Source organism: Mus musculus, chromosome 2 (genome assembly GCF_000001635.26).
Source record: "Mus musculus strain C57BL/6J chromosome 2, GRCm38.p6 C57BL/6J".
In the NCBI taxonomy this organism is placed as follows: domain Eukaryota; kingdom Metazoa; phylum Chordata; class Mammalia; order Rodentia; family Muridae; genus Mus; species Mus musculus.
The window spans coordinates 68,410,804-68,435,821 of record NC_000068.7 but is presented as its reverse complement, the minus strand read 5'-3'; the positions used below and the strand labels follow the sequence as shown (position 1 = coordinate 68,435,821).

General features: G+C 44.5%; 1 protein-coding gene across 7 annotated transcripts in view; it reads left to right on the top strand.

The window, feature by feature from the left end:
* Stk39 (serine/threonine kinase 39) overlaps positions 1 to 25,018 on the top strand; it is a 261,664-nt gene that overhangs the window by 36,287 nt on the left and 200,359 nt on the right. For 4 of the 7 annotated variants that reach the window (XR_003953672.1, XR_001783147.1, XM_017319129.1 and 1 more), the window contains exon 1: positions 22,338 to 22,362. The exons of 2 other annotated variants lie outside the window; for them this stretch is intronic. Coding sequence is in view for 3 of the 5 variants with exons in the window: in XM_017319129.1 (XP_017174618.1) it covers positions 22,353 to 22,362 (10 nt within the window). In the remaining 2 variants the exon portion in view is untranslated. Of the gene's footprint in view, positions 1 to 20,032; positions 20,076 to 22,337; positions 22,363 to 25,018 lie in introns of those variants that run through there. One more of the 7 variants, XM_017319130.1, reaches the window with a different exon arrangement.

Sequence of the window (25,018 nt, the reverse complement as noted above, 5' to 3'; positions counted from 1 at the left end):
CCTGGAAGTCACTCGGTTAGAGGTCAGAGATGACTTGCAGGGTGGAACCTCTAGCGTACCTTACTGTTCCCAGGGCTGGTGAGCTTCGCATAAATTAGAACAGAAGTGGCTCTTGTCAGCAGGTACACTTGTGTGCTGAGCAATAAATACTTAATACTGTTTCCTCTTGACTCATGTGGCTGAAATGAAGCACAGCCACTCTGATTGTACTACAGACTTGTGTCTAGCAGGGACGTTGAGCAACTTGGCCACAGTAACATTCTTGGGATGAGATAGGTGGGGTGGGAAAGATAACAGTCATACTTTGCCTTTTGAATGAATTGAAATGTAAAGATTTTATACTTATTTTATATTTAGTTATATGGCCTCTAAGTAATTGTGAATTATTTTTAAGTTGAAGGAGAGGAACAGGAGATTCAGGTTGTTCAGTGTGATTACAGGACTAGAAGATGGGTTAATTACACCCCATTTCCCCCCTTTCAAACTGAACAACGCCTGCTCACCATCAGCACTTGGAGGATGTTTTTGTCTTATGCTAGAAGAGAAAGCCTAGTAGAGGAGCCATTACATCATAGGGCCTTTTGTGTAGTTTCCCTTCTGATAGGAAACCTTCCTTTGCATTCCCATGGGAAACAAAAGGGAGATTAAAGGCTTGGAAGTTCAGATTTCAGATCCGTTGTTTGCAGGTGTGACATTTTGTTTATTTGGCCCATAAACAAATCGGAGGAGTGTGCACCTCCTTGTCTGTAGCCTGTGGGATCTGAGAGCTGGTCTTGAAGTTGTTAGCAGCATGGTAAGCCAGAGAGCTGAAGAAAGTGCGACTTATAAATTTTCTTTCATAGCTGTTTCCTGAGACAGTGCAATCTGGCCCCTTTCCAGGAAGGGTTAAAAAAAAAAGGTTGCAAGTGACCTTTGAGGTGTACTTTTGATATTTGCATTATAATCCTGTGGGTTTATGCTTTTAATTTTTAAAGTCACTGGTGATATTTGTGAAGAGTTTCAGTTTCCATTTTCTCAGAGTAGTGGCAGTGTGACCGTTTCCAAGAACAACGTAAGCAATAAGTGTATCAGCCCATTCTACCCACCCAGATGCCTTCAGAGTTCAAGTTCCTTTTGCAGCGCGGCTGGGGATTGAAACCACCTCCTCCTCCCCCCAGTTTCATTAGTAATTTAACATAAGAGGAAGGCTTCAAGTTGAATATGTAAGTCAGCATTTCATGAATAAGTAAACGCCCTCACACACACACTTCGGATGGTGGTCTTTTAATGTATTCTAGCATCTCTTTAAAAGTCGTCCGACTTTAGCCTGGGACTTTTATCTCTGTAAATAACAAGTTAGCACATTGTGTTAGAGGGTTTGTTTCACATAGGCCTGGAGATGCAAAAGGGGGTGGGCCGAACCCTAGATACAGGGTGGTTAATGAAAACAGCATGTAGGTAGGCTAAATCTTTGGATTTAGGTGGAAGAAGGTGGAGGTGACATCAGATGTAGCTGTGATATGCCTGGGATGGCCACCAAGCCTGTTGTGTTGGCCAGGATAGCTTGCTTGCAGCATGCAGCAAATAGCCCTTCAGTCCCAGGAATTAAAGCCACACAGTTCTGTGGACCTGGGAGATGTCCTTCCCGCAGCAGTTCAGGTGGCCTCCCTCTGGTCTGTTCTGGCCCTCAGCACAAGCTCTGTGCAGAGGAGTGCCCATATTGCTCACGGGTCATTAGCCAGAACCAGTCATGTGCCCTTGCCTGTCACTGGATAGGGTAGAGCTTCTCTGCACAGGAAGAAGTGTGCACTGGGGAGGTTTAGGGATGTCTTTTCCATGTATCCAAATGGGAACTGGGGTCTCAGCCCTCGGACTGGAGCTGGAGATGAGGATTTGAGAGACATCAGAGATGGGGAAGAGAATGGTTGAGTGGACTATAAGTGAAGGCGTCAGCTTTGAACAGTCAGTTTCCATGACAGTGTCTTCTCTGTGTAGCTTTCTTCACGGCCTTGACTGTGGAGCCCCCTAGACAGTCGTGAAGGCTGCAGTGCTGATGCTCGAGCCAAAGAGCTGTGTTTGCTCTGCTGGCGGTGATTGGCGCAGAGTGTTAACATCGCTGGTCTCCAGAGTACATTTCTATTTGATCACTTGAGAGGGATGCCGTCCTCTAGGTTAGCTGTGTATAAGTCTTAATGATGACGGGTAGGGTTGGCCAGAGTTCAGGTGGTGAGTGAGCAGGTCAAATGCGAATTCTTTATGTCAAGGGGTTGGGTAGAGTTTGCCTATATGTTTCTCCATATAAAACATCAAGATCTCTAGTCTCTTTTTAAAAATATTTGTGTGTATGTTTATATGTGTATATGTATAAATGTATATGAACACACATACATCATGCATATATATTTATATATGCATGTACACATGTTTGTGATACAGCACATGTGTGGAAGTCAGAGAGCAACTTTGTGAAACCCATTTCTTCCTGCTGCCATCTTGTGGGTTCTGGGGTTCAAACTCAAGTCACCAGTCCTGCATGACCAGCACTTTTCCTTACGGAACCACATCCCTGGCCGGCATTGTCTCTTCCTTCAGAATACACATTGCTTGTCCTTGAGGCCAGAATACATGTATAGCTCCACTATGATCTGTAATTCATCTAAGGAGAGAGCCCTGCAGGGTCAGATGCTGAGCCGTGGTCTGTAGTCTTCGCTGCCCCAGTTCTCCTGCTGCCTTTCTCTCCACTCTCCTTCCTGTGTCCTCTTCCTCACACTCCACTTGTTAAGGCACGGCCTTTGGGAACAGACCCAGCTTGGAAACATTCCTGGGGCAGCTGTTGGAGACACTGGGCAGTTCCTTCTTCAAGCCTTTGTTCTTATCTGTGACGTGGGGCTGAGTAGTTATCTCAGAATTGTTAGTACTGGTTGTATATTCCTTATCCAGAATGTGTGGGAACAGAAGAGATCAGATTTTGAAATATTTGCATAGAGTTTACCATTGAGTCAAGCTAATCTTGCCAATTAGCCAATTAATCCTGTTTCGATTAAGTAATGTATTAGTGTCTTTTGCCAAATTTAGTAATTTATGCTAATTACAATAGATGTCATTGTTTTGACTATTTTTTCCACTAATTATTTTATGTAAGTTTTGTTGTTGATGATGTTTCTTTTTTATGGAACTAGGAACCAAATCCAGGCTTTGTGCATACAAGGCAAATGTCTTATGGCTTAAATTTCTTCCTCTGGAGGTGAGAACCAGCGGTAGGGTGCCCTGGATTTGATTGCAGCACTGCAGATTTTTTTTTTCTTTTTTAAGCATACATTTTGTTTAGATAGCAAAGCAATAATCGCTGATTTAAAAAAAAAAGGTAAAAAGTTACAAATGCATGAAAAGTAAAACTCACCCATTAGCCTACTCTCAAACTTTCAGAAGAGGACAACCATTAATACTTCGGTATTTAGTCTCACAAACTTTGCGTTGTGTTCATAGTCTTTTATAGCCTATAATTTTTATTTAACATATACTTATTTTGCTCTTGTCACACTCTAGGATGAGCAATGCTGCTTGCTTTCAGAGCTGGTGTGTGGCGGTGTATACCTTTCATCCCAGCACTTGGGGAGCTAAGGCAGGTAGATCTCTGTTTTTGAGCCCAGAGAAACCTTGTCTCAAAAAAAAAAAACCCACAATTTTTTAAAAAAGTGCTTTTAGTATTTTTCATGAAAATTTCAAGTATATGGCAAAGTTAAAATAATGTAGAGAAATCCAAGTCTGTCATTCATATATATATATATATATATATATATATGTATATATATATATATATATACACACACACACACACACACACACACACATACATATACACTTTTTTTTCCATTTTGTGATGCCAGGGAATAAAAACTGACCTCTTAGACCCAAACAATCCTCCTGCCTCAGCTCCCTGAGTAGCTGGGACTGTAAGCACAGACTGCTTATCCAGCTGCTTTGGACATCTTGCTCCTTGCTGGGCAGGGAGCCTGGCCTGACTGGTAAGAAAGGCGCCGCTGTGTTTCAGTCAGCACTGAGCTGATTCCTGTCAGCCCTCTCGACTCAGGCTGTGCATTCCTCTCTCGCTCTGGCCTCTGGTTCCCTGGACAAGGACATGGGGAACTGTTTCTCACTTCTGTAACTCCCAACTTGTTTCTGGTGTGAAGAAATTTCCCAGTTCACCTGGTCCTTTTGTTTGAATGACAGGTTCATTCTTTGCCTTAGTTTGGTCACAGTTGATGGAGGGCAGGAACCTTGGCGGACCCAAAACTACCTGTGGCTTATGTCACTCCAGTGACTCTTTCTAAAGTTGCCCCAAGGTGCCTACCAGAAGGGCGAGACCAGGTGTGGCAGCCTTACTTTGTGTACAGTTCTCAGCAGGGCACCTGTGCTGTACCCAAGGACAAGTGGACGGTGCTTGTTAAGCCCTCGGAATCCCCGGGCTGCTGCCGCTCCAGGTGCACCTGGCGCCTTTCACAAGCTTTTTAAGAACACACATCTGGCCTGCAGGCTTTATGGCTGGCCTTTTGCTATGTTCCAAGTGGCAGGAGGTCCTGGGTGTAGAACAGGTCCTGTGTTTCCACTCCTCGTTCCACATTCCACGGTGTTTAATCTCAGTATCACGTCAGCACCATGATAGGGGCTTGTGTTTGACACTGCCAACACCCCTGGCATGATCTTTCTCTTGGACACAGCTTAGGACAAAGTGCTTCCTAGGAGATGAGGCCCTGACTTTATATATAGCTGAGCTTCACAGGGCTAAACACCATTCTTAAAAATTATTATTATTGGCTTCATCTTTTTTGTTCTGTTTCCAAGTGTGTTTGATTTTTGGCCACCTAAAGCAGATTGTCTAAGATCTGAATCACCCACATTTCTGGATTTTCCCCTCAGATAATTTCCGTTCTCAGTGAATGTCTGTACAGGGAACCAGTGTCTGACTTAGTTCCTTATCCCAATTCACTTTCTCTTCCCTCTTGCAGGGAGAGCCCCTCTAACTCTGAGATCTCAGGCTCTTGGTGCATGGGAGATTGGTCCTGACTCTTCCGCTCTACATTCTAGGTACATCTGTCACTTCAGTAGACACTTTCACTTGTCACAGGTTCAGAGCAGGGGACCTGCTGCTGGCCTCTAGTGGTTGAAGCGAGATGCCATCACACATCCTGTAACACGCAGTGCAGTACGCTACCATAAAGAGTTATCAGCTCCGTCTATCAGTAGTGCTGGGTTGATGTTTATAGATAGAGATCCCTTTGTGAAACTGTTCTAGAAGTGGCATCATATGACACATGAAGCAGGGCCACACTGTTCCCTCCCAGGAAGCTCATCACCACAGCCAGCCCGAGGACCACAGCCATGCATTAAGTGGGAAGCAGAGATGAAAATGTGTGCACACCATCTTCTGTGGATGACCATAGCCGTCTAGTTTACTGATTGGATTTGTCTTCCGACCTATTTTTTTCTTTTCTCTTGCTGTGTGCTAGAGTTGTCCATGCCCAGTCTTGAAGCAGTGTCTGTCTAGGCAGTCCTTCTGTCTGTGAAGTAACCCTTCTGCCTGAACTCCTCAAGCACATAGAACGATAAGCCTGCATGATATCTTCAGGGTACTCTTTGTTTCCAAATATCTCAATGTTTGCCCAAACTTTTGTGTATTATGTCCCTTACGATTTTAGTAACTCAGTTCCTATGCGTCATTATTGGGGTCCAGCCACTTGTGCTTAGGACTTGGGTTGGTGAAGGCATCTTTGGGGCAGAACTCAGTGCATCATGACTGACTGTTCGTTGATGACCAAGTAAACAAAGAGGCAATTCCTTCTGCTTTTTAGAGGGATTCACACAGGAGGACTTCCATGTGCCAGAAGGACCTAGATACAACTTTTTATTGGACCACCTTTGAAAAGAAATGTTAACTTGGGCCAAGTTTTGTCAGGCACAAAATGGGGTTAAGGCACTTTTAAGGTGGATGGGTGGGTATGATGTGCGTAGACCATGTCTAGACTTGGTGTTTTACTATGATCTCTGTGGAAGCTAGTCAGAACTTCGAGTAATGGCAGTATATCTACTCCTGTCTCCAGGGGCTTGTTCAAAAGGTACGTTGCTCTGACTCTTGTAAGTCAGGAGTGAGAACAGAGAACAGTTTGTTCTCATAACACATATGCCTTCCTCATTCCACATCATAAAGCCATCAGCCAGTGAACAAGGGCAGATTTCCCCCTGTAGGCTGTATCCTGGAGTCTGTGTTTGGGAAGTTTCGCTGATCATGAACATGGGTCTCTCTCAGGAAGCACTGTGGTCCTGGAGCAGGAGGCCCACCGCTAAGGAAGATGGACCAGGACTCCTAGCTCTCTGGTTCTCCAGTGAAGTTGGGGGGGGGGGGTTCTCCACCTGTCCAGAAGGCCTTGCCTCTTCCTAGTTGTTTCCTGTTTCTCTGAAGCCATTGACAGAGTCATTTTTCAAAGCTGCTACAGCAAGTGTGACAACCCCTGTTGTCTGTTCTTTACTTTTCATGATAACTAGAGATTTCTTATGATTGAGTGGTCTCCCTGGAACATGATTTTGACTCTGTATTCTAAGAAATCTTTTTGGAATCAGAGCAGGAAGCCCAGCTAGACAAAGGTCCTTGTGATTTGGGGCGAGGAAGGGGCAGGGGGCAGGGAAGGTGGCCTTTGCCTTCAGAGGTCTGGAAGGGCTCGGGAATGAGAAGAGAGCTGTGGGCAGCTTCTCTCAGCTCCCAGCTACATTCCTTCAGGACTGCTTATATTCCACACACTTGTAAATGATTTGTGTATAGTTCGTCTCATCCTTCACTGAATTGAGCCTGTGGATCCAAGGATCTAAAGTCATTACAGCCGGAGCATTTTGAGAAGTTTTCTTTTACACTTGTGGCTTAAGGGGCTACAAGGCTGGCTTTCTGAGTGGACCCTTGATGGCCAGAGCCTACTGACTCTGAAATGAATGTTTGTAGTTTCCTGACATAAGGACAAAATAAACAGCCCAGGCTTGCCTATAAATACACACCAGTGCCCCTCTGTGCTAGAACTCTGGGTCTGTGTGGGTTCTCAGAGGCCTCTCTTTTCATGGGACCCGTTCCACCCACATCTTTCTGTGAGACATGGCGTCTCCTTGCCAGATACATCTTGGCCTCTGCAGTGTAGGCTATGAGGCAAACATCTTTAAAGGGAAAATCTGGGATGGAATTTCCAACATTCAGTTAAGAAATTAGAAGTCAGCTGGGGAGTATGACTGGAAAATGGAAACCCTAGAGAGGGGTTTTGGCAGTTCAGCATCTTGATGAAAACGCCCCTTCCCCGCAGACTCACTTTGAAATCCTCATTGGTTGAGTTTAGTAAATGTTAGGCTGTGAATACAAACCTTAGAGATCTTAGCTAAAAACGTGTCAGCTGAACAGTCATAGTATTCCGGGTTGCCACTTTGCAGCCCTCACATAAGATCTCTGTCAAGGAACTCTTAGTGTCTCTGACTTAAAAAGAGATTGTTCTGTCTGGCAATGTTAGGTCCCGGAGCTCTTTGAATTTTATAACAGTAAAGTCAAGTAAAGGTCACGTAGTTCAGTGTAACAGATACAAAAAGAGAAGTGTCTACTTTAAATGGTAGTGAAACAGGATCATCTGTTTAACCAAATAGACTCCTTACTGCCCTTTAAGCTCAGGGTTCCTTCGAGGATGTGAGTTTTAGCACTGAGAGGGAATTGGGAAGGTGGTACAGGATACACATATTTAGTAAATTTCATGTGTGCTCATCGCCAAGGCCAGTGCTTAATACAGTGTAGTCTTCACCATCCTTCTTACTTTTTAGACATTTTGATAATATAGCTTTTGGCTCACAGATTTATATACTTATTTTTTAGGGTTAGGGCCTGATCCCAGGGCCTTCCACTGGTTAGCCAAGATATCTCTCACAGGCTACGACCTCTATACATACACATTTTTACATGATAATCTTATGAAGCAAAAGTGAATGGAAATTATTTTTGGTCACTTTTGGTATGATGGTTCTTGGAGAAGATGGCTGGGGCTATAATTCAGGACATATACTACTATGGAATTTAATAGGACATTCAAATACCCGGTGGCCTAGACATTTGCGAGGCTCTGCTACAGTTTAGTTACTTCTGACATGGTTTGGTATGGCGAGATTTTAGTTGTGTGAAGATTTCGGCTGTCCTTTGAGTTTAGAAGATTCAGAAAATCTGCATCATCTTAAAATGAAAACACAGGCTCCCATTTCCTATTGCACAGGATGTTGTCATAGAGCTCCTTAGCATGGCACTATTCCTCCCAGTGGCTTAGAAATGGGAGAGTGTGCCAAGCAGCAGAACACGGCTCATCTTTCCAGGATGGAGTCCAGGCTCTCCCATGAGAACATCTGATCTGTGGATAACCACCGCTTCCTCCTTCAGATGTTCTCCTGAAACAGCTGGGCTCACAGGTTCAATCAAGTAGGCAGAGAAAAGCAAGGGAGGGAGAACGTGCTGGTAGTCTCTGAGATGTGGGGGAGGGACATGCCAGGCTGCTGATGCTGGTCTCCTCTCAGACACGGGTAAATATTTCACATCCTCTGGAGAGTAGCACTCCTGAAGTTATGAAGGCATCAGGAGCTGCAGCCGGTTCCAGAGCCCCTGCTGTGTTCAGTATTGCCTGGTGTTTACAGGAAGGAATCTGGAGGCTTGCTGGTATAGGGACTAAATGAGCTTGTGGTTTGCATGTGTGCATTGAGCTAGGAGACCCTAAAGGTCACATCCCTACCAGTGATATTTATTTGTGTGTTATATGTATAGTTCTGAGTTTATCAACCACATGTTTGTATATTATGAGCTAATTAAGAACCTTCTGGAAGATATTCAGGGAGACTCTTGCTGACAGTGCTTAGCATTCTAGTGAATACAGGCCATGATGGAGCTACAGTGTTACGAGAGCAAGAGATTTCTTCTCAGTTTCTGTTCTATGCTAACATTAAAAGCAGCAGCAGCAGGAGTAAGAGGAGGAGGAGGAGGAGAAGAAGTAAAAGAAGAAGAAGAAGAAGAAGAAGAAGAAGAAGAAGAAGAAGAAGAAGAAGAAGAAGAAGAAGAAGAAGAATAAAAAGAAGAAGAAGAAGAAGAAGAAGAAGAAGAAAAAAAAGAAGAAGAAGAAGAAGAAGAAGAAGAAGAAGAAGAAGAAGAAGAAGAAGAAGAAGAAGAAGAAGAAGAAGAAGAAGAAGAAGAAGAAGAAGAAGAAGAAGAAGAAGAAGAAGAAGAAGAAGAAGAAGAAGAAGAAGAAGTAGTAGTAGTAGTAGCAGTTGTAGTAGTAGTAGTGGTGGTGGTGAATATTTTCTGGTGTAGGTTCACCTGACTTCCTGGTGTGTGTGGTGAGTTACAGTAGTCTCCCTGGTAAATAATCTCCAAGCGAAATTGACTGACTCTTTATACTCACTTGGCTTGGCAAATCATTGACAAATAAATGATTTTACAAGTGAGTTGGTGAATCACCAAATAAGGTGGCCATGTGAAAGCCTCAAAGCTTCTTCATTTGGCACTGCTGGAGCATTAGTTTGCATCAAGGGTGGGTTATCCCCTCTCCAGCATTGTGTCACAGTGAGATAAAGGAGAAGGCAAGGGCCAACGGCAAGACTTTATGGCTTGATAACACGTTGGGCATGTCGCACCACAGTGTATGTCCTTAGAAACACACAGTACAGATGTGGAAACTATGACCTAACTATTGGCAACAGCAGAATACAAGCTCACAGTTGTGAATATACGTGGGCGTCCAGTCTGTGAGTGTGCGCTCGAGTGTGCGCTTGTGAGTGAGTATAGAGACATAGCATGCCACCATGGTGGGCTTTGGTTAATGGAATTAAAAGAGAGAATGTCATTATTGTTTAATACAGTTTTGTTTTAGTAAAAGAAGGGAAGAAAGAGCTTTCTGTGTATTAGGTATTTCCTTGAAGCCTCGGGAAGCATTCGATGCAAAAACGCCTGTAAATGCGAAACATTGAAATTCTGTCTTGTGGTTTTCTGAAGGCAGTGCGCCTGCCTGGACCTCTGTAAGAAGGATGGGACAGTTCTCTCTCTGAAGGAACTCCTAATGTGTGGAAATGCATCTTCCTCTGTGTGACTCTAATTACTCGGGAGATGGTGGTAGGCTGCTTTCTCCAACCCGAGGTTACCTTTATCTGTGAGATTGGAGGTCAATCAAACAACGTTCGGTAGCTGGTCCTTTAGAATTGTCGTCTGGAGCAGGATGGGCCAATCTTGTTGACTGGGCCAGAGTCTGGGGAAGGATGGAGTGGATAACATATATTTGTGTATCGGAGATGCAGCCCATAGGAACAGTGATTACATGATCAGTTTTCATCCCAGAGTGCTTTCTTCCTGAAACTCTCTTCCAGTCCACCATCAGCACATGCTGTGACGCTAGCTCCAGATACGTCCCCAGTCGACTGCTTTCTTCCTCTTCTTGGCTGCTTGTGCACAGGCCACCACCAACCTGTGCTTGCACACATGCAGCAACTCTGAGATCATCAGGCTCCATCAGACGGTATCGTGTGCAGCCTTGCCTCCCCTCGGGACCCCAGAGCGAGCACTGGAACTGTAAAGTCTAAAGGGGATCTTGCCGTACTCTTTACACAGTGCTCTGAAGCATTCTTGGTTTACACGGCTCCTGTGTGTGTGTGTGTGTGTGTGTGTGTGTCATATCCTGTGTGTCCTGCCTGCCTGCCTGCCTGTCCTTTGGTGAATAAGCTTGACACAACCCATGTCTCTGTCCCGTGAATTTCCCAGACAAAGGCATTAGGATACTTGCAGGGTGACTCCTTTCTACCCTCTCACCTGAGCGTCAGAAGTGGCCTCATGGTAACTAACTACAGTTTAACATCTGCCATCACACTTACTGCAGTCTAAAATTGATCTTGTTCATGATATTTCGAAGTCCCTGTCACCTCCCACGTTAAAATGTAAACTGTAGGAGGGTAGAAAATGCATTCTCTGCTTCCTTCCCATCAGCTTAAATAATGCTTGGTCCATACTGGACAGCCCACAACATTTATTGGCTGAATGAACAAGCACATACTCCCTGCCCTTTTTGTATGAGCTATAAATTAAAGTTCTTCTCAACTGCAAGCTATTCCTGGTATGGTTAAAGCATTATTGATTGTGAGTATTGTACACAGTCAGTAGGTGCTGTGTGCTTTGATCACTCGCCCGCTCCTGCCCTTTTAATGAGGGAGGATTTGTTTGTTCATTCATTTGTATTGATCCTTCATGTCTGAAGGGATATGGATACTGGGACTGGATGCGCCGAAGCGCTGTCTTTGCCACGTAACATAGTGAAACTAATTTACATTAGAATGCTCAATCCTTATCTTGGGTTTTTCCAGGATTTGGGCCCTTACCCTGTTCCAATAGTCCGTAGTCCAGAATACAGAACTAAGAGCTTGGCCAATAGGCTTTTGAGGTTGTCTTGGTGGCAAGGTAGATCACAGGAGTGGTTAACAGTCTTGTAAGCACTGGGAATTCAAGGAAGAAACATTAGCTAACCAAAACTATGGCATACGGTAAGGACAAAAAAAATCTTACAAAAGCTAAACAATTCTTTTTAAAGCAGAATAAATGAAACACAAAGGAAATGCAGAAGTTTGTTTGTTAAGAGACTAGTTTAACAAGCCCCATCAGTCTAAATCAACAAAGCTATTAAAAAGTGCAAGAAGTGTGGTAAATGACTCCCTGGTCACGGAAACACATGCCATTCTCACATCTCTCAGTAGAACACATAACGACTCATCTGAGTACCTGGATCGCTTGCTCTAAGGATGGACTTTGATTGCAGAGCTCGGGGAGATGGTCCAGCCTACAGAGTTCTTACCGTCTAATCATGAGGCTGCGAGTTCAGATTCCCAGCCCCCACATATAAAGCTGGTTCTGGGTGCTGGAGAGATGGCTCAGCCGTTAAGAGAACTAGCCCTTGTTGCAAAGACCTGAGTCTGTTCCCAGTACCTGTGTGGTGACTCACAAACATTCCAGTGCTGATCTTCTCGCCTTTGTGGTACCATGCATACACTAGGTGCACATACATACATACATACATGTAAACATTCATCCTCATAAAGTTAAATAAATAAATCTTTAAAAAAAAAGCTATAATCCCAGTACTGGGAGACAGAGACACCAAGAATCAGGGGCTTTCTGTCTGGCCTGTCAGTGAGTCACAGGTTCAGTGACAGACACTGTAATAAACAAGGCTGTTCTCTGGTTTCACATGCACATGTACACAGGTATACCCATAGCCATATATACACAAGCACACAGGTACAGACATACACATATGTCCAAAAGTAGTTTCAATAAAAAGTGTGTGTAATGACATATTTTTATGATACCAGGTAATTTGCATATGTTGGATTTTTGACAGGTTTGCTATTGTGAAATGTATTTGACGTGTGTGTTACTGAGGGCTTTAATATATACTGAACAAAAGCAAATGCAATGATCTGGCTGTCCTAATGATTTACTGTGTAGCCTTAGCTTCTAGCTTCTCATATTATCTGAGGTCCCAAGCTCTCTAGACGAATAGAGTACATTTGCAGGGACCTGAAGCTGTATCAGTTATTCCCCTACTGCTGCGGTATAACATGGAGATCAGTTATTCCCCTATTGCTGCGGTATAACATGGAGATCAGTTATTCCCCTACTGCTGCGGTATAACATGGAGATCAGTTATTCCCCTATTGCTGCGGTATAACATGGAGATCAGTTATTCTCCTACTGCTGCGGTATAACATGGAGATCAGTTATTCTCCTACTGCTGCGGTATAACATGGAGATCAGTTATTCCCCTACTGCTGCGGTATAACATGGAGATCAGTTATTCCCCTACTGCTGCGGTATAACATGGAGATCAGTTATTCCCCTACTGCTGCGGTATAACATGGAGATCAGTTATTCCCCTATTGCTGCGGTATAACATGGAGATCAGTTATTCCCCTACTGCTGCGGTATAACATGGAGATCAGTTATTCCCCTATTGCTGCGGTATAACATGGAGATCAGTTATTCCCCTACTGCTGCGGTATAACATGGAGATCAGTTATTCCCCTACTGCTGCGGTATAACATGGAGATCAGTTATTCCCCTACTGCTGCGGTATAACATGGAGATCAGTTATTCCCCTACTGCTGCGGTATAACATGGAGATCAGTTATTCCCCTACTGCTGCGGTATAACATGGAGATCAGTTATTCCCCTACTGCTGCGGTATAACATGGAGATCAGTTATTCCCCTATTGCTGCGGTATAACATGGAGATCAGTTATTCCCCTATTGCTGCGGTATAACATGGAGATCAGTTATTCCCCTATTGCTGCAGTATAACATGGAGATCAGTTATTCCCCTATTGCTGCGGTATAACATGGAGATCAGTTATTCCCCTACTGCTGCGGTATAACATGGAGATCAGTTATTCCCCTACTGCTGCGGTATAACATGGAGATCGAGGTGAACTGGGGAAGGAAGACTTCCTTAGGTTCATGGTTCCAGGAGGACAAGGGCAGTCACGGATGTGGAGCACACATGCCAACAAGCACCCAAGAGCAGGATGCTGAGGCTGGACCTCAAGCAGGAAGCAGGGTTCACTGGGAATGTCTTTGAAACCCTTTGTGACTTCTTCCTACACCAAGGCCACCCCTCCCCAGTCTCCCAAACAGCACTGTCCACTGGGGAGCCAGTGTTCAAATGCCCAAAGCTATGAAGGCCATTTCTTATCGTACTTAATTGCTGGAAATGATTCTAAAGTTTTATTTTACTTGGTCTATTGAGACAGGAAATATCTTTTATCTTTCCTTTGTAGCTCGGTTCTCAAAATGTAACTGAATATCAAGTGCTAAATGTATATGAAATAGTGTGGAGTGGATGTTGAACTGTCAATTTAATAAAGCTAAACACACAGAAAAACCTTAAATATGGTTTCTCATAGTGCACTGTTTTCCATCTGCACTCTTAAAGCAGGAGAAATCCATGACTTCCCCTTCCCCTCTAAGGCATCTGCTCCTTCCAGCCAGGGCTAACTTTCCCACTGTGGTTGGCCAGTAAGCTTCTAGGTTCTTTACTCTCTTGTAAGGAAGTGAGTGCCCAGAACCTTTGTGATGAGGCAAAACATGTGGGCCATGAACCAACAGCATCCTGTCACTCAGGACAGCATAGAAAGGCACAGCACAGACCCTCCAGATCAACTTCTGTACACCTACATTGGAAGGTACCAGGTGACCCCTACAGTCACCTAACTGTCTGCTCACACTTCACACCTCGGACCCTGACCCAAGTCTGTAGGGAGAAGCAGCAGCCTTCTGATTCCTCACTAGGCTTCCTCTCATACAGTTGTGGGACCCGGAGCTAGCTTCCATTAGGAAGAAACCCAGGGTTGGGCTCAGTGGACACAGGACTTTACTGCATTACCCAGGACTTATCTTGCTCTTCCATGAATGTTTCTCCTCTTTCTTCCTGCTCAGCATGTCCTCCCATGGCCTCCAGGGTTCTCAGGACATTGGTGTCCACTAATGGTGCAGTCTGTGCCTTCATTCCTGACGGCTCCTATGTTCTGCTGTCATCTCAGACTAGTCACCCGATTTCCTGCTCTGTGGTTGAAATTTACAACCCAGGTTGCCAGGGGAGACCAGATAAGCAGCAGGTCAGTGTTGAAGACAGTGAACTCTGATGCAGAGGTAAGGAAGGCGAAGTCAGCGTGAGAGCGAATGAATGGACTTCTCTCTTAAAAAAACACACACACAAAAAAACCCCCCAAAAAACCAAGACCGAACAGCTCTGTCCTTGAGCTGGGGGAAAGTATTTAGTTACTGCCGCTTCATGGATATAAGTAGCTAGGGATGGTTGGTGACCTGAGAGCAGACAGATTTTATCCTGAACTATGAATCTTTTTCTCAGCATCATTCTCCATGTAACAGTTGTCATGCCGTTGTAGGGTTTGTTTTCAGAGGCATCTACCCCCGGTAGCATTCACTAAGGGGACACTAACAGGATCTGGGCCTCCGTGGGATCAGAGGCGACTGCAGTGAGGAGTCATACACACATCTCCTCAGGGTCTTGCTTTCCTCCCTTTTCTATCAGCTTCCTGCCCATACCTCTGTTAGGACTGACGGTGTCTGCAGCCAGACTGCTCGAAGCAATGTTGCTTTGGGCAAGCAATTGATGTAGCTGTGCCTGATTCCTCAGTTATAAAAGGCAAGCCAAAGTCGGTAGTTATCCACCTCTCTGCAAGGCTCTCTGTGCTAACAAAGCTAGTAATATATACATTGGGGTCTGACACATACTTGCTAAACAGTGTCCAGACTGGTGCTGTCCATATGATTATCCTAGACACTTGGATGGAGGTTATGGGCAGGCTAATGACCTTTGGACGAAGGCCTCCAACGTTGAGCATTGTCCTCTACAGCTGACAGTGACATCAGTGCTTAGCCTATAGGTTCTGATATGATCAGCTGGGAGAAAAGGTTCTCCCTCAGTGAAACATCCCGGGCTTATGAGGTCCTGCATCCTGTCCCCAGCGTTGCGTCCAGTTAGACAGGTGGCTTCTTCCTTTTAATACAAAACCCGTATGCATGGAAGCAGGGAGCCCGTCTGTTTTTTACAGCCCTTCCCATTTCTAGGTGGGTTGAGGTTGGAAGAGTCCAGACCTAGAGGCCACGGCCGTGGTGTGCATAGTCAAAGCGGAACACTCGTGCTTCTTGGCTTTGGCCAGTGGCTCTATCTGTTTATCTGTGCAAATGGTAATGGACATTCCTTTGTGCAATGTTGGCTTCCCTGTGACTGATTTAATCAGTAGAACAAGTGGGTTTTGCTGGGAGGAGCTACTGCCCCCTCAGAGCAGAACAGGAGAGTGTTCAGTTCTGTCAGACGTGGGTGAGGACTTCAGCATGCTCCTTTGCCGAATGTAAAAATCAGATTTTTTTTCTCTGTAGAATGTGTGCACATTCTGTAGTTGAGGACCTGATAAAGTCCATCCTGAGATGGGAATGGAGGGTTGTCATGGGTGCCAGCCAGTCACAGGGTTCCCCTCGTGGGGATTTTCCACAGAAGTCTAGTTTCTATGAATCTGACGCATTTTGTGTGGTTCTTGCCTGCTGACTACTGGATTCATCTCTGAAGTGGGAAGCTCCCAGTGTATTCTGATGGAAATGGAGGCACAGAATCAGTTGGGCCATGACTCCTGACTCCAGAACTGAACTGGATGCTATGGAAATGAGAAGTGCCTTTAGGCTGGTAGCCTCTAAGGCCGGACACTGAGGAGTTCCCTACACTGTCACAGCCAAACTTCTGCTCAAGGAGCACTGCAGAGGTAGAGAGCCCCGTAACTAGGTAGCGCTTTCTCCTTGCCCATAGATCACACAGCTTGGTGGCACCTCCTCTCCTTTGTCCGTATCCAGAATGGAACACATGTCTACCTCCCTCGTCTATGAATCACCTCCCCAGTGAAGGGACATGTGGTTCACCACCAGTGGAATACTTACAAGGGATTTCTGTTTTCAGACAGTGGCTGAAGGACACCATAGGCATGTGAGTGCTGGGATGAGGGCTGTGGGGGCATCTGTGGGAGCCCCGAGGAAGTGGCTGGCTCTACTGGCGGTTCTTCAGGAAGGCTTCAGTTCAAGCGCGCCGTACTCCGTCCCTGGCGTATATCTGTCCTCTTCCTCCATAGGAAAACAGCAAATAAATAAAGAAACGGCAACAACACATTTGCTACTGAAGACCTTGTGTGTTTGACTACAAGAAAGTAGTCTTAACTTTGGAGTTAAATTCTAGGGAACCATTTTATTTTTGAGGGGCCAGACCCACGTGACTGTTTAAGACCGGTTTTTATTTTCTGATGTTGAGAACTGTGCCGGAGCCTTAACTCTTGCTACCAATCCCATTGAGTTGGGGGCCATTTAGCAGCAGCATAACAGATGCTCAGCACTCCGGGTGTCTAACTCATGCTTAGCATTTACCTGGATGGTCCTAGACTTAGCATTTATTATCGAAGCCCGTTAAACTGCTCCCTGCTTTTCTTTATGACAGCCATCCTAGTCCATGTGCCTTCTGCAGGGGAGTGAGCATAGTTTACCTTTCATGCTCATCCCGTGTAGGGCCAGTGTACTTTGAAACCTAAGGTAAGCTCGTTTACATTCTTTCTAGCTGGATTCCATACTCAGGTTACTGCTATCTCACTCAAAATCAGAACCTGGGGCTACCTTTTGTTTTTCTGTGGCACTAATTAGATGGTTTTTGATGAGTTCCATACAAGGGCCACCTTTCATGGTCAGGTGTGTGACCTCTAAATGCTTTGCTGGCTTGTTCAGGAAGGTCAGAGGTGAAACTTAAGGACATTTTTTCAGTTTCTCTGTCGCTGTGTCTGTCTGTCTCTCTGTCTCTGTTTCTTTCTCTCTCTCTCTGTTCCTCTCTCCTAAACTCAACCCCTTTCATTAACCTGACAAAGGCAAAGGGGCATATATCAATGACTCAACTATGGCATATACAAGGTCATTCATGTTTCTGGCTGTATTGAAAATTATGGCTTTGCTATGCCAGACTCCTCTTGGCCTCCTGGTATGGTACGTTCATGCGGACAGAGCACTGATAGAATCTATTTTGTACATTAATGCCTATAGCAGCTGGCATGTGATAATTCTCTCGCAGTTGTCCTTTATGAGTGACTTGAGATGTCACTGTGTATTCCTGTCACAGAGGATGAAGCAGGTGGCAGAAGCGTAGCTCTGTGAGGTTTCCTCTCTGTTTGCAGACAATCCACTGAGGCAGAGGTCAACATACAGTAAAGCAGTTTGGGACACTTCCCTGAAACATGATCGCTTCACACTGAACCATTTGTAGTGTGGTAATTTTTATTGGCATGTGTCACAGTGGGTTTTAAAGAGAATTCTCATGTGAGACTATAGTATGTTTGGAGCGTCTTCTGTTTTATGAATCTCTCCATCCTCTGTCTCTCCGACCCTCCTCCCATCAGCCCTTATCATCTCCCTAGTCAGTTTTGCTCCTATGTCCATGTCATATACATATATGTCATTCTACATATGTAGCATGTCACATAGCTTTCATATATGAGATGCATGACTTTCATGTCACTTGTATGATTCTTATGTCTCTCTATAAAATTCAGGATCCACGAATTGTGAAAATATGCACACAGAGTTTGTTGTTCTGACATGGTCTCAGTTGCCCTGGTCTCAGGGTCTCCTTCTGCAGCGATGTTGGCATGGTGTGACGTTGTTATCCACGACTCAGCTTTGAGTCCGGGATGGCCTCGTTTATCTTCATTCCGGTTGGATCCCGTGCCGCCGCTCCTCACCCCCCCCCCCCACCCCCGCTCCTGATGCCTCATCTAAAATCACATCCTGGGGATCCTTTTTTTTTTTTTTAAGTTCTGTGCTGTTAACTAGATGGTTTTTGGTGAGTTTAGCTGTTGTTAACAGTGCTTCAATAAACATTGATGTGCAAGTATCTTCTGTGATAGGCTGACTCAGAGTTCTTGGGCAGATTCCCAGGAGTGGTAGAGATGGGTGTTATGGTAGGTCTATTTTTAGTTTTTTGTTTGTTTTTTATTGAGAAACCTCCATGCTGATTCCCATAGTGCTTGGACTCGTTCACACTCCCACCAGGGCTTGGGACGAGTCCTTTTTGCCGTCATCCTCGCCATCACTTGATGTTATTTGCTTTCTCTGTTGAGTGCCATTCAGACCAGGGGGAGATGCTCTCTCAGTATAGTAGTCATTTGCATTTCTCCAGTACCTAGTACTGGTTGCACTTTTTTTTTTCCCACATGTTGACTGGCCAGTTTGTCTGTGTTTGTGTGTGCGTGAAGTTAAGGCCGGAGAATATCAGGTGCCTTTTACAATTTCTGTATCTTTGTGTTTGAGACAGTGTCTCACAAATGCAGAGTTTATTGATTTGGATAGATTTGCTAGCCAGCCAGAACAAGGGATCTTCTTGTGTCCTCCTTCCTTGGGCTGGCTTTACAGGCACACACACTTGGCTTTCTTACATTAGTGCTGGGGGTCCAAACTCAGCGCTGCATTCTTGTGCAGCAAACACTTTACCCACCAAACCTCCTCCCCACCCTGTGTTTCAGCATTAGCCTGGATGTTGGTTGGTTTTCTGGGTTTGGGTTATTTCGGTTCTGGAGTACTCTATGCATTCTAGCTATTTGTCCTCAGTCACACCTGTGTTTAGCATGGCTTCTCACCCAACTGTTCCTTCACCGGACTGTCTCCTTCTGCTGTGCAGAAGTGTTTTAATTTCATGAAAGCCTAGCTTGTTGCTGTTGTTTCCTGAGCAAGTAGAGATCTTTTCGTAAAGCCTGGCCTAGGGTTGCACCTCGAGGTGTTTTCTCTCCCTCTTTCTCTAAGAGTTTGAGCATTTCAGGTCTTACATTAAGGTCCCTGCTCCATCTGAAGTTGGTACTGGTATAGGGCGAGAGATAAGGATCTCATTTGACTCTCTTACATGTGAATACTTAATTTCCCTGGCACCACCAAATCATTTCTGAGATCATTTTTCAGCCAGTAAGATGACAGCTTTATACGCCTGGCCTAACAGATATTTTAAATTTTGGACGATCAGGTAAGAATGGGTACAACTCAGAAACCAATTGTTAGTTTTTATGTTTAGGAGAAATGTGGCCCTTGGAAAGCGGCTTCTTGGCTGAGTGATTTTATATTAAAAACAACAACATCACACTAATCACCAGCCTTAAAAGTTCGGGAGAGCTTACACAAATCTGGCTTTATAGCTTTTCTGCAAGCCTAGGCAGTCTTTCCAGGTTAAATCGCTGTACCTCTGTGAAGCTCACGTGTATCCATTCACCAGAGTCTCCCCTGGTCGGTTTCTGGTGCTCATGTGACTGGTTGGCTTTGTGGACTGTGAGGTTGGATATAAATAGAGCAGAGTGAACTGGGGAGAGAGGGCTGGAAGAAAGCACTTGAGCCAAAGCCATTTGTTTTGTGTACTGTATACTCCACATGCCAACACTTCTATAACGAAAACCTGAGATGGCTCCGGACTGTACTCACTGGCAGAGTGAGTATATGGCTGTGGAACATAAAGAGTCTTTCTATGTGCTAGGAAAGGTCCTAGCCCTTATCAAGGTTTTGACTTGGTGTTCCTTATGTAAGTAGGATTCGATGATAGACTTCTTCCCAGTGGCTGTCATGAGAGCCAGAGGTTAATGCAATGCCCAGCCCCTGTCTTGCAATTTAGGGGACATGTTACTTGGGTAATCAACTACATCTTGACTTTAACTTAAATAAATGTAAATAAACTTTGTTATGGAGAGAGATAGGGGAGGGAGGGAGAAAGGAAGAGAGGAAAGAGGAGACACACTAGATGTTGCTGCTTATTAGAAGGAAATATACTGGTTATTGGAATAAGAGAATACTCTTAGCACAAGGGCTGATAAATTATGGCTCACCAATGCCACGGAATATTATACAGTATTAAAATGACAAGTTGACAATACCATCTGATCTCAAATGCTAGCTAGAATTTTTAATTAGGTCTTATTGTATACTGGATACCATTCCAAGGGTTTCCATGTATTAATTTACTAGATTCTGTCAACCACCCTTTAAACTGGGTATTATTATTGCCATCTACCCTGTAAGAAACTGAGGCACACAAAAATTCAATTATCCATTCAAGAATAAATAGCTAATACATTGTAGCACTGGGCTGTGAATCTATGTAATTAATGGTCAAATAGGGTGTAAAGGTGTGTCTTAGGATACATACTAACGTTGATCACATCAAGTTTAGCTATGGAATATTAATTCTCACTGCTGCTTGATTGTCGGAGTGGTCTTTTCCATCTTAGGTTCTACTGTTTATCATGTTGCATCAGACCTTGAGAAGTGCTGAGCATTTTGCTTCCAGCTTCAATGCTTTTTCCTTCCCATCAAACCTACAGGGCCTTCATGATGCTAAACAGAATGAAACCTATGCTAAGCAGAAGCACTTTGGCCTGAGTCCTTTAGGTTGCATACACGTACAGCCTGTAGGCCAAGTTGGCTGCCTTCGTGGTTCGCTGGGAGCAGTGAGGCCCATCAGGAGTACCGTATATTTACTCCATTGGCTGGGTTTTTATTTCTTTAGGGATGTGAAACATATTATTGCTGTTGAGACATACAAGTAGATTTTATTAGTTTATTAAGGAAGCTGGAGTTTAGATATTAGGTCCAAAGTCACGGAGGAAATCCATACCTTTAATGAGTAGACTCTTATTTGGGGTGGTCTGAATGAGAATGGTCTCAGAGGCTCATATGTTTGCATGTTTGGTCTCCAGTTAGTGGAACTGTTTGGGAAGGATTAGGAGGTGTGGCCTTGTTGGAGTAGGTATGGCGTGTTGGAGGAGGTGTGTCACTGTGGAGAGCATTAAGGTTTCAAAAGCATAGGCCAGCCTGAATGCCGCTATCTGTCTCTGTCTCTCTGTCTATCTCTGTCTGTCTGCCTGCCCCCTAACCCCCCACCCCCACCCCCAATTCACCTCTGCTTGCTGCTTGCAGATCAGGATGTAAAGCTCTCAGCTAATGCTCGCTGTCATGGTTCTCAGTTTCTTAATCATAAGCAATCCCCCAATTAAATGCTTTCTTTTTAAGCATTGCCTTGGTCATGTGTTCCTCCCTTCACAGTAATAGAACAGTGACTAAGACATTCGTCTAACCTCATTTTAAAAGATCTTGCTAAGCTATGATATGGAAACTGTAGTGATTTACCAAAGGCACTTCAGGTGATTCTTGCCTCTGGTTATAGACTTAACTAGGTCAGAACTTGTAATTAGCATGGCGTTCACCATAGGTGTCAGTGGCAGAGTGGCTTAGAATAGACATTGAATGGCTTTGTGTCAGTGTTCTGGGGCTGCTGTAACAAGCACAAACTAAAATTTACTTCCATAGTTCAGGAGGCTAGACAGCACAGTTCCAGGTACTGTCCACCGGGATTTCTGGGATTCTGTCTCCCTCGTTTGCAGACCTTTTCTCTGAGTAAGGAGAGAGGAGAGTGAATTCTTCCTCGGCAATTCCAGTGATGCTAATTGTCATCCCTGATGCACCTCTGATTTCTATGCTCCTAAGAGGCCCTTTCTCTAAATTTATCGTGCTTTGGGACCTTACCATATGTGTTTTAATCTGTAGTAAAAGTTCAGGCTTCTGTAGCTACCGATCTCGTCTTTTATTCTGCATAGGAAATGATCAAAATGAAAGATTTATCCAGCTTGTATCAGGAGCAGCCACCTTTGGACTTCTATCACCTAGTGAATTGCTTGCCACTCAACAGAACTTTAGTTACTGTTCAGTTTTGCCGATGAATTCATGTAAGTGAAGAATTAATATCAGTGTTTTCCTGTGGCTGTTAAGCCTATTCCTTGAAATGAGGTTGCCAGGGAGTGGTGTTTTAGGGGGTTGTTACGGTATTAGGCTCTGTGAATGTTGGTTCATGTAATGGATACCTCTGAGGTAAGTACGAAGGAACAAGGTGCTGATGGCTGACTGAGGAGTCACAGGAGACCCACACTAAAACGGTTGCTAGTGTTGAAGGTGAAATTTGCATCCCAGTCTCTGATTTCCTTTCTTCTTTTAACAGAAGAAGCACTGGATTCTGTGTTAGTTTCTTAAATACTTGTCGAAATCCAAAGTTATGACACTAGAATTACATATCCAGGATGTATTCCTTTGGGTAACTTGACGTGTGAATGCAGCTATGGAGTTTTCTGGTGATTGCTTCAGTTCAAGCAACAGTAGGAATGAGGAAATGAGAACACATGCCCACAAAGACAGACCTGTACCTTGGTAATGAATTCAAGGAAACCCTGCCTCTGGCTGCAATCACCATAATTTCTATCTAAAACTTAGAAGTGGTTCTTTGCCTGGAATTACCAGAAAGTTACCAGAAAAAAAATCTACATTGACTTAAAACATCCTGACAAGATGGGAATACATAACTTTCTTAGTCTGGCACATGGGCCACCATCCTAGAGAACATTTTAACTCATGATGGATGGGTGTCTGGAATAAAATGAAAAATGTTCAAGGCTCTCTAATCCCCAGGATGCTAGTTCTTAGAAACACACCGTCAAATGTTAGTGAGTCATAGTTCAGCATTAAGGAAAGGCTCTGTTTAACCCTTCACTTGCTTCCACTACACATTCTAACGCTTGCTTATTTACTGGATCTCCAAGCCTACCTTTTCAGGCTTCCCTTTAATCTGTTCAGCAAAGTACATAAAGCTCCTTAAAGCAAAACTGTCTTCTCATTCATTCTAAATGGCCCTTGGAAAAATTGTCAGGTCACTTCTGCCTCCCCGTCAAAGCATAGGCTTCCTTTAGCCCTGGGACTCTTCAGTCTCTTACAGCAGCTTCCAAGTTTAGATCACGACTCACAGTAGAACATGCTTCAAACCAAAGCCGCACAAAGCTGTTCTCAGCTCTCTCTGGCAAGTTATATTCTGAAGAGAAGCTTCAGAAGGAAGGCCTCCACCCACCGAAAAACTGAATCCACGACCCACTAGTGTATCCTGGCTGGCAATCTGGAACAAGCCAACCAACCAACCAACCAACCAACCAAACAAACAAACAAACAAACACATTCTCTCTCTCTCTCTCTCTCTCTCTCTCTCTCTCTCTCTCTCTCTCTCTCTCTCTCTCTCTCTCTCTCATACACACACACTAACCGGCATGCCTTGCTCTGGGGTCTTAGGCCTACGTTCTTCTATTATGGAGGGAGGACTATTCCTTATGGCAGTGGGCTTCTGCCATAGAGCTTCATATTTCCTGTCTGAGATAAAAGTCATTATTCTTTAGCTGGCTGTCTTTCTAACCAGTAAGATGCTCACTATAAAGCAGGAGACTTCCCACTTCTTCCTCATTGGAGAATCCTTATTTGTGACCGCATTCGTGAATGTATTAGTGGGAATCTCAGCCTGAAGTTGTAAGCCAAGGGCTGTTGGGAGGGAACCTGATGTTATATTCACCTGTTCAGGCCTTGATGGGAGCTGGCCTGCTTTTCCTTCTTCAATTGCTCTGATTTGAAAATACTGGAGACTGTATTAAGGGTGGGAGAGAGGAAAATGGAAATTGACGTCAGAGTGATCGGGCCCATGCCAGCAGCTAGTTAAACTGTGGATGTCTCTGCTGGGTTTCAGGCTCACTGCTAACCAGCTACTTTGCGCTTTCTCCAAGGCTCCCTTCACTGACAGTCTCTTATTCTGGGAAAAGCCCTGTCACACAACGGTTCTATCCCTGCTCCTGAAAGGGAGGCTCACTTGCACCTTTCCTGCAGGGTGGTTCTCTTTGGTTGAGCTATTTAGTATTGAAGAAATATTTTCCTGGCAAGGCCGACACAAGCAAGGAAGGGCAGGCTGTGCTCCGGCTTGTGGGAAGTAGACAAAGAACACAGACGTGGGCGTCTGGCACACTGACTCAGATCCCAGCCCATACTTACATATTAGCTATGTGACCTGGGGCAGCTTTGCCAGGTTCCCCGTTTTCTCACATATAAAATGAGGCTGATAATAAAGATGCACACGCTTTTCGTTTTATGGCTAAAGTGCTACTGTGCTGTGGGTGCTCAGCACATGGGGTTGACACAGGTTGGGCTCCTATGTGTGGGAGCCTTGAAGGCAGAGAACATGGAGGGTACTAGGCTGATCTTTCAGGTTCCTAGGTCCCAGCTGACGGGGCTGTGGAGGGCACATTGTTCCTAAATCAGCTCTCCCAGATGAAGGTTAGAGAGTCACATATGTACCCTTTTGTGTAGTCCTACGTTTAGGCTGTGTTTCTTTTATTGGATATGTGGGGTTGGGAAATAATTTATGTGATTGGAGTGCCATTTTTGGTATTATCTGCAGAGTTAAGATGCCTTGCTTGAGGGATCTTTTGGCTTGGTGGGATATAAATCTGATTAGAAGCTCTCAGTGGTGTGCTACAAATCATTACCCCTCTACGTTCCGTTCTTATAAAATTTGGATAACAG